The sequence below is a fragment of the Spinacia oleracea genome, chromosome 6, assembly GCF_020520425.1.
Source record: "Spinacia oleracea cultivar Varoflay chromosome 6, BTI_SOV_V1, whole genome shotgun sequence".
In the NCBI taxonomy this organism is placed as follows: Eukaryota; Viridiplantae; Streptophyta; class Magnoliopsida; order Caryophyllales; family Amaranthaceae; genus Spinacia; species Spinacia oleracea.
The window spans coordinates 138,474,489-138,489,346 of record NC_079492.1 but is presented as its reverse complement, the minus strand read 5'-3'; the positions used below and the strand labels follow the sequence as shown (position 1 = coordinate 138,489,346).

General features: G+C 35.8%; 2 protein-coding genes across 2 annotated transcripts; one reads left to right on the top strand and one right to left on the bottom strand.

The window, feature by feature from the left end:
• Window positions 1-1,513: 1,513 nt before the first annotated feature.
• On the top strand, window positions 1,514-12,188 carry LOC110784953 (beta-adaptin-like protein C). The gene is made up of 15 exons (XM_021989393.2): window positions 1,514-1,752; window positions 3,491-3,688; window positions 5,193-5,306; window positions 5,419-5,669; window positions 6,688-6,823; window positions 6,915-7,094; window positions 7,216-7,308; window positions 7,390-7,601; window positions 7,686-7,749; window positions 7,822-8,001; window positions 8,780-8,872; window positions 9,318-9,712; window positions 10,332-10,521; window positions 10,611-10,814; window positions 11,516-12,188. Exons 1-15 carry the CDS (start codon window positions 1,666-1,668, stop codon window positions 11,813-11,815), a joined length of 2,697 nt encoding a protein of 898 aa, XP_021845085.1. The 5' UTR covers window positions 1,514-1,665; the 3' UTR covers window positions 11,816-12,188.
• A 715-nt stretch (window positions 12,189-12,903) lies between these two features.
• On the bottom strand, window positions 12,904-14,818 carry LOC110784954 (60S ribosomal protein L30). Its single transcript, XM_021989394.2, has 4 exons — window positions 14,660-14,818; window positions 14,442-14,547; window positions 13,615-13,716; window positions 12,904-13,232 (listed from the first exon to the last, which is right to left on the bottom strand). Exons 1-4 carry the CDS (start codon window positions 14,678-14,680, stop codon window positions 13,126-13,128), a joined length of 336 nt encoding a protein of 111 aa, XP_021845086.1. The 5' UTR covers window positions 14,681-14,818; the 3' UTR covers window positions 12,904-13,125.
• Window positions 14,819-14,858: the final 40 nt, after the last annotated feature.

Here is a 14,858-nt window from a genome sequence, read left to right as displayed (position 1 = left end):
ATCTAACCTAAGAAAAATTCTCCTTAAAAGGAGAAGAAAAACCCTGTCTTTCGAGGGAGAACAATTCCTCGCACAAGGAGGAAGTATTATTAAAACACTAAAAATCAAACAAAATTAGAAAAGAACAACAAAATAAAAAGATCGGAGCTTTCCACCGATAAAATCGATGGAAGCCCCTTCAAAATTCACTAATGGAGGCTAGGGTTTGAGAGAGGGAAAGGAGAGAGAGGAGAATTAAATTAAAAGTTACTCAATATCTACATAATACTTGTTTTAAAAGGAATGATACTTGTTTTTTTTAAGGATATATTTTTAAAGAAAATGATACTTTCTCTCTCCACTTCGTCATTTTCTCTCTTTATTGTTGTTTTTTTTTTCTCTATTTTTTTTCACTCTCTACTTTTTTTTCCCCTCTTTCTCTCTCTTATTTTTTCTATTCTAATTGTGTGTGTTTTGTCATTTAGTGTTTTGTCTTTATCTATTAGTCTCCCCCCCTATTTTGTCATGTTGTGAGTGGGTTTTGTACAAACTTTTATATAAGGCGGTCTTATACAAAAGACCGCATTGATGTCATATAAGTTAAGCATAGGAATCAATTAGTTAAGCACTTGAACTAATTAGTTAATCAATGAAAATAATTAGTTAAGCAGTGAAACCAATTAGTTAAACAATGAAAATAATTAGTTAAACAATCAAATCGGTCTTTTCAGTAAGACGGTCTTACACAAAAATTACCGTTTTATTTTGTGATGTTGTGGAGTGATATCTGATATCCGCTACGCCAACCTCGCTTACTCCTAGTATTTTCCTTAACAAATGGAGATTTTATTTGAAAAACTAAATTGCATGACAATTTTTATCACAATTTTTTATTTAAGGATGGTGTACAATATAAATATTGTACAATAGTGATAAAAAAATCGCTTTATTCAAATTCATCCTTTCAAATCACCCATAATAATTATGTAATAAAAAATTGGGTAAAAATTACCTTATGTAACAAAATTTATTTTACACATAACCTTTTGATTTTTTATTAGGTAAATTTGCCAAATACAACCTAATAAAGTTCTCTATTTGTCAATTACAACCTCAAATTTCTAATTTTGCCGATTACAACCTTAAACTTGTACATTTATTTTAAATTACAACCCGAAATCATTTTCCGGTAAAAATCACCAGAAAATGATGCCATAACGTTATTAAAAAAATTATGAAATACAAAAAAAAAAAAATCGATATATTTTTTTTAATTCTTATTTATCTATTTTTTTTATAGAAAGTATGTAACTATTTTTTTTAATAACATTATGACATCATCTTCCGGTGATTTTTGCCGGAAAATAATTCAGGATGGTAATTTAAAACGGACGTATAAATTTAAGGTTGCAATTGACAAAAATAGAAATTTAAGGTTGTAATTGACAAATAGAAACTTTACTGGATTGTAATTGGCAAATAGAAAACTTTACAACTTAAGAAACGTTGATATTTGCCGGTCAGCATTTCAGCAACCTCCTCAAAACGTCCAAGCCCAACCATAGAAAAGCCAGTTAACTCGTTAGTCTTCTCCTACATCCGCCATTGTTGATTCTCTCTCCTCCGTCGACGCCATTTTCAAATCACAGATAAAAGCTTCGGTGGGAGAAACACAAAGAGAGAACGATGAGCGGTCACGATTCCAAGTACTTCTCCACTACGAAGAAGGGAGAAATCCCTGAACTCAAAGAAGAGCTCAATTCTCAGTACAAGGTTTTCCCTCGCCTTATCTTTTCTTTTCATGATGTCACTTTCTATGCTTTATTTCTCGAATTTTGTAGTTCTCGTCCCCAATCGCCGGAAATGTATACAGATCTGTTCGTTTTTTCGTCAAAATCCGTGCTTGCTTTATCGATTTTCGTGTGATTGTTGATGATTTCGTGTATTTTTGGGTGCCTTGTTTCTGATTTTATATGGATCAGACCTAGAATTAGTTATAGATTAGTAACAATGCAACTGCAGCTTCAATTTTTGCTATATCGAATTACATCGGTTAATTTTTTTGTTTACCCAGTTTGTGAAATGGGCGGAATTTGGTTATAATTCGATTTGTGATGAGTTGCACTTTTGAAATTGAAGAAGATGGATGAATATTTTGCTGTTATTATATCTTAAATCAACAAGGATTTGTAAGGTTAGGCTGTGAATTGAAAGGGGGGAAATGTTTGTGTCCGAGCTATCTCATACCTAGTGTTTTCAACTTTTCGTTGTGTAATTAGAACTATGGTAATGTAAGAGGTTGGCTTAACAAATCTGGAGAACAGCCGGAAAACGGTTTTTTGCTGAACTCTTGTAATGAAAACTATGGTAATGCTTGTGATAATGAAAAAGGTTGTTAATAAATTTGGAGATTAGCCGAAAATGGTTTTTGCTGAACTCGGTTCTTTGGACTTTGAGTGGAACATTTTGATATTTTTGATACAACAAGCATAGGGTTCATCCAAAAATTTCAAACGGATGGATGGTATTCTGAAATTCAGAGTAGTTCTACTTCTATGGTTTTACATAAGAGGACTTTAACCAGTATACAAAGATGTTTTGATCCCTCTACTCTCTTTTACTTTTACTATTATGTTACGCAAATATGCAACTCTCATCGACCTCCAAGTATGGAGATCCTCTTTGTATGATAGATTATTGATTTTTCTTTTACTGTTTGTGAACTTTCCTGACTGGAATGTTGAGGACTGAATTATCTAGGAACTAAATCAGGATAATTCAGCTCATGTAAGTTATGAAGGATATTAGGTCACAATGGCATGAATTATGTGCTAATTAAACCACAATGTTTTTTCCTAGATTAGTACAATCTTATCCATGGTATAGATAACAAATAATTGAGTATGCTACTTCATTTGGTTGCTATTGTAGTGCTCCCTCTACCCAGAATTAATTGTGACATTGTCGCATACCTTTAAATTAGGGACTTGGCACGATGTCACCTAATCAGCGAAGTGTGAGGAACCGCAGGGCTGTTTCCTCTCATTCCTAGGGGTATGCCTTGATTTGATCTTTATGCCACTCCATCTTATAACCATCCTCAACTTTATCAAAATAGTTATTCAGGTTTTCGTATAATTGTGCCTTTAAATCCCCCTTCCACCATCCATTTTATTTAGGGAGTATCTACTTTCTAGGGAAATCCAATCAGAACATAGTATTGTCGATCAGAGGTTGATATATCACTAAGCATAAGGAGACTGTCTTCACTTAAATGAGAAAGAGGACAGCAAAGGGAAATGAGAAGTCTTTTTGAATAGATATGCAACCTCTCTGCCACAGATTTATTGGTATCAGGTGTCCGGAGTTCACTGCTTTTGCGCTTAGGAGACCAATTCCCCTGTTTTTTGTATTCCTTTGAATTCACAGTTTATGTGACAAGTTCACTGGTGTTCATGTGGTTGTCTCTTTTGTTTATGCTAATGACCTGACTGATATTTTCTTTTTGTAGGATAAGAGGAAGGATGCGGTAAAAAAAGTTATTGCTGCAATGACCGTAGGCAAGGACGTTTCATCATTGTTCACTGACGTTGTGAACTGCATGCAAACAGAAAATTTGGAGTTGAAGAAACTAGTTTACTTGTACCTAATTAATTATGCTAAAAGTCAACCCGACCTAGCAATTCTTGCGGTCAACACATTTGTTAAGGTAAGATAGCAGATCACCATTGTGTGCCCTTGCCCCTTGGTATATACTTCCTCTGGTTTTTTTAGATGCAACACTTTGGTTTTTACACTGTTCACACACTTTACTTTCTTTTTTTGGTGATTCTTCAAGAAGAATATAGTCATCTGGATCTTTTTAGATTCATCTCAGTGTATATTTTCAAAGTATCATTTCTAAAAAAATAATAATTTTTACTTATTGATTATTAGAATATTAATGGTTATGCATTGGCAAACATCGAAATGGAAGTGTTGCATAAAAAGAAACAGAGGACGTATTTTTGTTTTTCCTGGTTACATTGTCAGATCATGGTCCTTGATTATCCATCATTATGCTTTCGGCGTAACTTGTCTCAAAGTAGTCTTTTGATAAATATATGGTAATTGATGAACAAATGCATGTCAAAGTTAGAAGAGTTAAATTAAGTGACAGTGCATCTCAGGTGTTGGGGCCTTGGGGGCATCCTATGAAACATCTAAATTATCAATGGAAGTTGTAAATATTCAAATTTCAGGACTGAATGCCCCATGTTTCTTGAAGAAGCAATTTCTTAAACCTTGTTTGTACTTCACCAGATAAAAATGACTATCCACTGAAACTTGTGACTCACATCACGGGAACCTTTTGATAGGAAGTAGTTCTAAGGCTTCACGACATATTAACACACTATCAAGATATCACCTATTGGCTTATGATTGAAGCTCCACTTTGTTACCATGACAAGCTTGAACTCAAATGATAGGACTGTTCTTTGATTGACGAGGTTGGAAATAGTTCGCTCTTCTTGGAAATTAATATAGTTTTGAATGTTTGATAGAGTTGAGGAAGATTTGAAATAAGGTTGAGGTTGGAAGGGAGTAAGTTCATCCCAGTATCAGCGCATTGAAGTACATTTCCCATTTCACCTCTTGCAGCGTTTTCGTAGTTCTTCTCCCCTCCCACCCGGGTCTTTTTTTGCTTACTTCTATCATAACACATGACAGAGCTAGGGTAAAAGTTAATCGAGTCACCTTCTTTTAACCTGTAGTACTAGTCTAATAATGTTAAATTCGACAATGCTAATCTAATACTCCATATTTGAAACTGCATTGCAAAATATTAAAAAAATTCTATGCTCTTCAAATATTAGGCCGTTAAATTCAGATGTAAATTGTAGACGAGCCAATACTGAATACACCACCAGATATCTGTGCATTGATCTATGTTTCTAGTGTTAAAGCTTTCAATGAGAGGGAGGGAATTTCTTTTATTAGATTTTTCTAATAATGTGTATCTGGTATTGTCACTTTCCAGTAGCTATGAGCCTATTGCTTGTATGAAGTATTTTATATTTAATGGGTCTATAGAAACTTTTCATGTTTGTAGGGGTGGCTGAGGCTCCCCCCGCCTCACTTTATATGAATTGTAATACCTTCAACAAAGTTGTGTTTCATTGACTATAATTATTAGCAGCTTTAGCTGATGATTTACTGTTGTCCTTCTGCAGGATTCACAGGACCCAAATCCTTTGATTCGGGCTTTGGCTGTGAGAACTATGGGCTGCATTCGTGTTGATAAAATTACCGAGTATTTGTGTGATCCTCTTCAGAGGTGCCTTAAGGTTGACATAATGATTATTGTCTTTCAAAAATCTTGTTGTTTGACCTATGTGCTTGGACAGGAAATGTCTTTGAGCGATGCAGGTGTAACTCTGTTCCTTTTGCTTCTTACAGGATGATGATCCATATGTTCGCAAGACAGCTGCTATCTGTGTGGCTAAGCTCTACGATATAAATGCTGAGCTAGTTGAGGATAGGGGATTTTTGGATTCCCTGAAAGATTTGATATCTGACAATAACCCGATGGTAGTAGCCAATGCTGTGGCAGCTCTTGCTGAGATTCAGGAGAACAGCGCAAGACCAATCTTTGAAATCACAAGTGCCACACTTCAAAAGCTCCTTACTGCCCTCAATGAATGCACGGAGTAAGTTGTGATCGTTTGCTGTTTTCTAAATGGGATATCTTGATGAGTTGATGTGTAAAACTGGTGTCAAAGTATCATATATCACTTAATTGTGATGTGGACGACATCTTTATATTTGGACCTCTAGGTAGATATAGGATCACTTAACTCTGAACAACATGGATCTTTGCATTTCCGTTGTTACTTGGTAAGCATACGACTGAAAGACTTGGGAGTAACCATACAGACTTTGGAGGGAATGATTTCTGCTTCACTGGGGTCTAATTTGTAAATGGATTATTGCTTTCTGTCCCAGGGAATGACTTTTTGGCATTTCATTTGTTCTCTTGGCCTCTTTTGTTTACTGGCCAATGGAAGTACCCTGGACTTGGTAGTAATTAACTCTGTACCATTTAGACAATTACAGACTCCAGTAGAAAAACTCCTGTTATAATTTAATGACCTATTGGTCATTTGCATATTCTGTCACAAATTACCCACATCGTCTCTTTTCTGAGATGGAGGGTGTTTTGATGCTTTTGGAGTGAGTTTTTGATTTGGATCTATATGTTTCTTAGCGCCCTTGCCATGCACTAACTGTTGGCTTTTCTCCTTCCTTTAAGGTAAGGGGATTGTTGGCTTGTGGTTCATTTTTATAAACAAGTGTATAGAGGTCACATGGGTGAATTTTGAGGGAGAACTTCTACTAGATTTTTTTCCTGGTCATTGCCGTCTTGACTTTGGTTCCATAACTTATTTGCATCTGATGTGTTAGGCCAAAACCATGTTTGTTTTAGATCCAGACAAATTGAAACTGCCTAGTTAATTGATGGTTCTATTTACCCCCAAAATCCATTTTGGTGTAAATGGTAGACAGGGGAAAAAGTAAAACTATGACACTCGGGACAAATGCAAAGTTTATCTAGCTATGGAGTGGGCGAAGGGAGAGGTGTAAGGGAGACGAACACATTTGTCCAGCTGTTAGGACCTTGTCTTTTACCAATGCTGATGCATTCATACAATTTTCACTGGCTTCCAGGTGGGGTCAAGTTTTTATATTGGATGCCTTGTCAAGATACAAAGCAGCTGATGCTCGAGAAGCTGAAAACATTGTAGAGAGAGTTACTCCACGTCTACAACATGCAAATTGCGCTGTTGTGCTTTCAGCGGTGAAGGTGACCCTTCCCACCTTTTTCTGGTAGATTAATAGTCATTGCTAGATGTATGTGTTGTATCCTTAACAATTGGTTTTGTGGATTTCTGCAGATGATTCTTCAGCAGATGGAACTCATTACTAGTACTGATATTGTTCGGAATCTTTGTAAGAAAATGGCCCCTCCACTTGTAACCCTTTTGTCTGCAGAGCCTGAAATACAGTATGTTGCCCTAAGAAATATCAATCTGATTGTACAAAAGAGGCCAACTATTCTGGCGCATGAAATCAAGGTATTGGAGAGTTTTTAGGCCATCATTTTTGTAATTGCTCTTTTTGTTAAATAATATACACTCCATTGCACACTCAATAGCAGTCCATTACCATTGTCTTACATGCATATTTTGTTATAAGGTGTTTTTCTGCAAGTACAATGATCCTATATATGTCAAGATGGAGAAGTTAGAAATTATGATCAAGCTTGCTTCAGACAGGAATATTGATCAGGTGATTTATTTATTATCTGCTGATACCTAATAATTCTGGAATTTATTGTTTTTGCACTTAACTTGATGATGGTGTTTCCAGGTCTTACTGGAGTTTAAAGAGTATGCCACAGAAGTAGATGTAGATTTCGTTAGGAAGGCTGTTCGTGCAATTGGCCGATGTGCCATAAAGTTAGAGAGAGCTGCTGAACGCTGCATCAGTGTCTTGCTGGAGCTGATCAAGATTAAAGTAAACTATGTAGTTCAGGAGGCAATTATTGTCATTAAAGATATATTTAGAAGATACCCTAACACGTAAGTTGGTGGACTTTGAGTTCTTGATGTTATGATATGGCTTTCTTCAACTTTTTTCCCTAAGGTTTGTCATGATTCTTCCAGTTACGAGTCCATCATTGCAACCCTCTGTGAGAGCTTAGACACTTTAGATGAACCAGAGGCCAAGGTATAAATCTCTGACTCTGAGTTTCTTTATCTTTGTTGTGATTGAGGCTTATTTATCGATTATATCTTCCAGGCTTCAATGATTTGGATCATTGGTGAATATGCGGAAAGAATTGACAATGCAGATGAGTTGCTTGAGAGCTTCTTGGAAAGTTTCCCTGAAGAGCCTCCACAAGTGCAGTTGCAATTACTAACAGCAACTGTCAAGCTTTTCCTGAAGAAGCCAACAGAAGGACCACAGCAGATGATTCAGGTATCTACCTTTTGTTGAGGTTGAGAATACACAATCTTTTCCTGAAATTGCTGAGCGAATATTGGGATGTTTGTTGCCAACTGATTAGGCCTATTCAATAAGTAATCAGAGGCGTAGGGTAACTTTTAGTTTTGATTATTGCAATCCCATTCAAAACATGTCCATCCTAGTAGAGTGGTAGTCAAAATAATATTGAAGTTGAAAGGTGATGTGTGTGTGTGTACTAATGGTGATTACTAGAGAATTACTAATTAGGGTTACAGGAGAATTACTATGACTACAACGCTTATATACGTGCATAAATCAGGTATAAAATATTTACATATTTATGTAACAGTGATCAATGTTGCGAAAAGACTGGAGGGAGGATGAAATGCTCAGGCATATAGAGGGATTTGGCTTTGCAAATTGATGGTCTACATAGGTTTCCATGTTGCATCTTCATCTTACAGGAGGATCTAATGAATTTTGATAAGAACCTAATAAGAACTGTATAAATCCGATAATTATCCACTCTCTAGTCTCTATTGCCCTGTGTTCAAATTGGTAAATACATAGTATGTGGTAAAGGTCGCTATTGTTACTTTGTTAGAAAATGAAGGTATTGTTTTCCAAGAATTCATGCATTATCAAAGTTGAGTGGGACAAAATGACAAATTATATTTGAAAGGATTGTGACTTTTTAACTGAGGCGAGAAAAAAGCTAACCATAATGTCCATTTTGTTGTGACTTTTACTGTTGCTGCTATTTTACCCCTGGATGTTTAACTTCTCACAGGCTGTTTTGAATAATGCTACTGTTGAGACCGACAATCCCGATTTGCGTGATCGTGCTTACATATATTGGCGTCTTCTTTCAACCGATCCCGAGGTTAGTATAATTTACGTATGTTGAGTATAATTTTTTGTTCTGTTATCAAGAGGTAGTGAATCACCAGTACAATCCATCACCATTTTGATAATGCCTGGGAAATCGCTTTGGTTGAAAGCAAGAAAAAGAAAAATCATCTAAACTGAGATAGACATAATCTAATCTTTTGCTTATGGAGTTCGCAAAAGGGCTTTTGGAGCTGGCATGCTGCCAGTGGTATATGTTATGTTGAAATTGTTATTATTAACATAGACAAACTTACTTAGTGTGTTGTTTTAGTTCTGAATTCTGATGACACTAAAGATTCTTGTTTAGTTTCAATTCTGTGTGTTTCTGATTCTCTGACTTGGATAATATATGTTGTCATTTACACTATTAAATTTCCTTTAAGAGTGTTGTTTTGAGTTCTGATGACACTATTAAATTGACCTACTCCTTGTTGCAGGCAGCTAAAGATGTTGTATTAGCAGAAAAACCTGTCATCACTGATGATTCAAACCAGCTTGATTCTTCTCTTCTTGATGAACTTCTTGCAAACATTGCAACTCTATCATCTGTGTATCACAAACCACCAGAATCATTTGTAACTCGTCTTAAAACAGTATCCCAGAGAGCCGAGGAAGATGACTATCCTGAGGGAAGTGAATCTGGATATCCTGAATCCCCTGCACATCCTGTTGATGGTGCTGCATCACCTTCATCAAGCTCGGGATCCAGGCATCCAGCAACTTCACCACCAGTTGCAGCAGCCCCAGCTCCTGTTCCTGATTTACTTGGTGATCTGATAGGCCTGGACAATTCAAATTCTCTTGTCCCAGTTGACCAGCCTGCACCAGCTGGGTGAGTGATATGACTCATACGGTCATACCTTCTTCTTGAATATTACTCATTTTAAAGTCAATACCCACCTACTTTTTGCAGTTTAATTTTTTAAAAGAACCCTAAAAGGGATATGTATTCATTCATGACTTGCAAAACAGAGTACAAAGAAGCCGGCACAACTAATAAAACTATCAAACCAACTGCGCCTACCTACTTCTTCAATGTTGTGAAGAAAGTGTTAGGAATGGAACAGAATGGATGACTCATGGGCAACCTTTTTACCCTCCCTCCAGACAAAAGACCTAGAAACACACCCAAAAAAACTAGCAAACAAAATTTCATTTAGAATTGAATGAAAAGAACTGAGGCCTTCCTCTTTTTAGCTAAAATGGCGTTATTGACGCTTTAACTGTCACCTTGGCTTGTACTGAATTGTCTAAAAATCATGCTTCTTGAAATTGCCAGACATCGAAGCACCATCCTTGTTATTTTTGGAGTAGTTAGAATTTTAAAGATTTTTCTGATGGCGCTAAATGAAATTATGTATTTCGACTTCTCAATCCCTTGATCTACTCTTGACCTGCTTTGTCTGAACTGTCGCTTGCAAAATTATTCTTATTCATCTATTCCTGTGCAGTCCTCCTTTGCCAGTGTTGTTGCCTGCCGCCAAAGGTCAAGGTTTACAAATCAGTGCAGAACTTACACGGAGTGATGGACAAGTATTCTACAGCATGCTGTTTGAGAACAATACACAGTCAGTCCTTGATGGGTTCATGATCCAGTTCAATAAAAATACATTTGGGCTTGCAGCTACTGGACCTTTGCAGGTACACATTGCTTGTTGGAAGTCTTTCCTGGAGAAATTAATCTTTTATGTTCTTTTACAATTTTTGCACACTTTTTTTTGGTGTGCCAGGTTCCACCATTGCATCCTGGGACATCAGCAAGGACTCTTCTCCCCATGGTTTTATTTCAAAATGTTGCTCCTGGTGCTCCAAACACTCTCCTCCAGGTGGCTGTAAAGAACAACCAGCAACCAGTTTGGTACTTCAGTGATAAGATTTCATTGCATGTTCTCTTCACTGAAGATGGCAGAATGGAACGTGCAACCTTTTTGGAGGTAATGTATTTGAATCTCTGATTGGTCGAGGAAAACACCCAACAATGTTTTTGTTCTTATGTTGCTTGATATCGATGTCTGTATCCTTGTTTTGTATGATGACTAAGCTACTGGAACTCGGGCATGTTTGCGCAACGAAGTACTTGTTTCTCTCTGTGTGCTTCTGGATAACATAAACAGGAAAAAGAACTATGATTTTTGTGATTGAACTCTTGACCTCATTAATGCAATATATATCATGGCGAAAGTATATAAATAAAATTCAAATTAAAAATTGCTTGTTCTCAAAGGAAAAGAAATTTTCCTAGGTCTCAAGCATCCATGGCTCATTTGACCAGTTTTGGTTAGTAGCTTTGGCCATCTGTACTAAAACGAATACAATTTATAAATTCATAATCAAACTTTTCAGAATTGATTAGAAAGTAACTGAGATAATATAAAAAGCAAAAATAGTTTCTTTGTAATTGATATCTGTAATTTTCAATTGTTTTTATGAAGGAAAAAGTGTCCAAATTAGCACCTATAACTTCCTTTGTTCACCGTTCATCAATAAAAGCTCATACAACCCTATAACTTTTAAGTGATTGGGTTATTATTTGGAGTTCTCTCAACTGCTTTATTCTTTTCTGTGAAGTGAGTTGAATTGTAGGATTATTTTGTTGGAAATTGTGGATTAATTGCTATCTTTGTTTACTCGACAGACGTGGAAATCTCTTCCTGATTCAAATGAGGTATTGAGAGAATTCCCTGGACTTGTAATTAAAAGCATGGAATCAACTCTTGACAAATTGGCAGCCTCAAACATGTTCTTCATAGCAAAAAGGAAAAATGCAAACCAAGAGGTGTTGTATCTCTCAGCCAAGATTCCTAGAGGAATTCCATTTTTGATTGAACTGACTGCGGCAGTTGGAGTTCCCGGAGTCAAATGTGCAATCAAGACACCAAGCCCTGAAATGGCACCTCTCTTCTTTGAAGCACTCGAGCATTTTCTCCAGAGCTGAAAAATATTTTCATTTTCATCCTCATAACCCCATTGAAGAATATCTGTATACTTGTAACCATTATTGCCAGGTCTTGGGCGGTTTTTCATCTCTTTTTCCTCCTGCATGCCATCGTGTTTGTGCTGGTTTCTGATTAGTTAAATCTAGTTTTCCGGCAAATTTTTGGGGTTTGTAAGATGAGTTATAATTCTCTTTTATGTCAAATTTATTCATTTTAACAAAGTGTGTAGTTTGGTTGTTCAAGATCTTTAATTTTCTTTACCTCAAACTTTATCTTCGAGGTGTATTGGTTAATTGGTTACCATTTATAAAACATGTATAGTGTCTAAACTCTAAAGACTACTCATCTTATTAATGTAACTTCTTTTTTACACCTTCATACTAATTTTAGAATACTTCTGAAGAGTAGCCCGGTATTTTGATGCAAAGTTGCAATCATTATGCCAATATGGAGCATCTAACATGCCAGAAAAAAAATATACGGAGCGACTAACGGTATAATGTTTGCACAATACTGTATAATCTGGTCACTCACAGAGTCACAGGTATTTACACAATATAGTGTATAGCTAGTTAGCTACCAATCGAGTTGCAGATATTCCTAAATTGTAAAGTCCACTTAATGACAATGTCCCTCTTTCAAATGTCTTAAAAATAGAGTTTAGAGAAGTTTCATGCACAATATAATCTTTCAAGTTGTGCCCTTTAGCTGAACTTTTAACCAAGCAAGCTGCTTCGGAATTGAGAAATGCTATGCTATACAAGGGAAGTTTACGCTCTCACTGTCGAACTGGTATACAAACTAGGAAGAGTGCATAATTTAATCTCATCCATTAGTACAAAAACATACATTTTCTTAGGTTGTTATACCTTTGATCGTTTATGCAAGAAATGGTGCTGTATCAAGCACTATATCAACCACTAATTCGTCTGACTATTCTACTGATATCAGCAAACAATAACTCAGTGACAAAATCACCAAAGCTACACTTGGTGTATTTCAATATTGTGCGGTTGTGCCTAATACTTTATAGTTTGGACAAAGAAATTGTTGAAGACAGTAGATTAACAGACTCGCATCAAAAGCGCACAAGAGAACTGGTGTTCACTCGCATATAAGTGTAAACAAGATACATGAATCCATTGAAGTTGCACCTCATTCAACTGATTAAAACACCAAATATATGTCTACAAGCAAGGATGTCCAAAACACTGAATATAAATTTAAAAAACGTTCCTATGAATAATGGCTCTTCAAAACTTCTTTCTGCAAGAAAACCAAATAAATTCACCCTAAAGGTACAGCAAATTTAGTGGTCGGGCATGCTCTTGATGATATCTGAGTCACCTGCATCAATAATGCTGAGGCAGCACACCCTGTAGTACTTCCCGCAAGCAGTTCCAAGATCGACATTGTCTGTAAACCAACAGAAAACAGACCTCGACAAATAAATATCAAGAAATATGACTATTCGAGAAAAATAGAGCTTGGAATATATTTACATGAAACAAATGTATGCAGTCAAGACATTCTCAGCCACATATGAATCACCAATCATGTAGTGGCATGTATTCTCATACTAAAAGCAAAGTGAAATGAAACGGGTAGGGTTGCAAAATTGGTATTAGGATATGGCTAATTGGCTATATGCTTTAAGCATGCTTGCAAACTTTAGACCTTGTGTACTAAATCAACAAGTTGCCTACTAGTACTATCAGAGCAAATATTTCATCAATACCTTAGAACAAATAACAATAGACACTAAAACAATGCGGATTGGATTCCAAGAAACACTTACTTCCATTGTAATGGTGAACTCCAACCTTAGCCAACATAGCGTAGTACTCAATCTCAGACTTCCTCAGGGGTGGGCAATTGTTAGAAATGATAATCAACTTGGCTGAAAGAAATAGCAAGTACATATCTAAGCATTACATCTTGAACAAGTTTATAATAAAGCAGCAAGTTCAATTTTAAAAACAGTAAACCCAAAGTAGTTTGAGTACATTCAAAGACTAATTGATGGCAAAAGAGACAAACGGGCAAATGAATTTAGAATACTAGAATGTCCACTAAACCACATATTCAACAACCACAATTAGGCCATCACGACCCAGAGCACAATCAACAAAACATTTATGATCCCAAAATTAAGCTTTAATTAGTACAGAAATACAACTTCATATAAAAAGAAAACAAGTAAACAATTATAAAGCCGTTTTGATTCAGCCAAAAAAGTTAGCAATTTATTAAAAGTCGAGTGAAGAGTAAGTAATGATTGAATTTACGTGCAAATGCAGTAGGAATAAGAGAAAGTGAATTTGTATTAGGCATATAATTTGTTCTGATTTTCAATGGATTAACAGGTTTTTGGCTTTGTTCTGATTAAATAGATACAGATGGAGCTAAAATATATTCTTGCAAACCATATTCATCAGGATTTTCACCGAAGAAATTAGATAAACAAACACAAGTTCATAAATCAATTTTTATTATTTTTACAATGACTTCAAAATGATCTAAAACTTCGCAAATTAATCAGCTACAACAACAGGGAACAGAATATACTAACTTTAAAATAAAAAATCAAAACTGAGAAATGTTAAATAAAAAATTAGGGTTTACCCTTGGAAGATCTGAGGGTCTTAAGGACGGTTTTGTACCCAAGAGTGAACTTTCCACTCTTCATGACAAGAGCCAATCTGTTGTTAATGCTCTCATGAGTCTTCTTCTGCAAATTCAACCAAACATTCAATTTTTAATTTTTGTTTAAATCATCAATCAATTAGACATTTCAATTAACAGGAACTGATGATAATGAATTGGAGAGGAAAAATTAGTACCGTCTTCTTGGAAGGGGCCATTGCGGCGTCGGCGAAGGTTGATGAGAGAGCTTCAAGAAAGAGATGAACAACACTAGAGATGGCTTGAGCAATTAGGGTTTTTGAGATGAACTTACGGTTATTTATAAATATGGAATTGTAAAAGCCCGTAAAATAAACCTGCCTGAAATGAGTTTATGTTGGGCCTTTACTATTTTGG

Excerpts from the sequence above, each read along its gene's own strand:
- LOC110784953 (XM_021989393.2), top strand. The coding sequence starts at position 1,666 with ATGAGCGGTCACGATTCCAAGTACTTCTCCACTACGAAGAAGGGAGAA. Across the intron at positions 5,307-5,418 it reads CTCTTCAGAGGTGCCTTAAG|GATGATGATCCATATGTTCG; the intron begins GTTGACATAATG and ends TGCTTCTTACAG. Across the intron at positions 8,873-9,317 it reads TTCTTTCAACCGATCCCGAG|GCAGCTAAAGATGTTGTATT; the intron begins GTTAGTATAATT and ends TCCTTGTTGCAG.
- LOC110784954 (XM_021989394.2), bottom strand. The coding sequence starts at position 14,680 with ATGGCCCCTTCCAAGAAGACG. Across the intron at positions 14,548-14,659 it reads TGGCCCCTTCCAAGAAGACG|AAGAAGACTCATGAGAGCAT; the intron begins GTACTAATTTTT and ends TTGAATTTGCAG. Across the intron at positions 13,717-14,441 it reads GACCCTCAGATCTTCCAAGG|CCAAGTTGATTATCATTTCT; the intron begins GTAAACCCTAAT and ends TATTTCTTTCAG.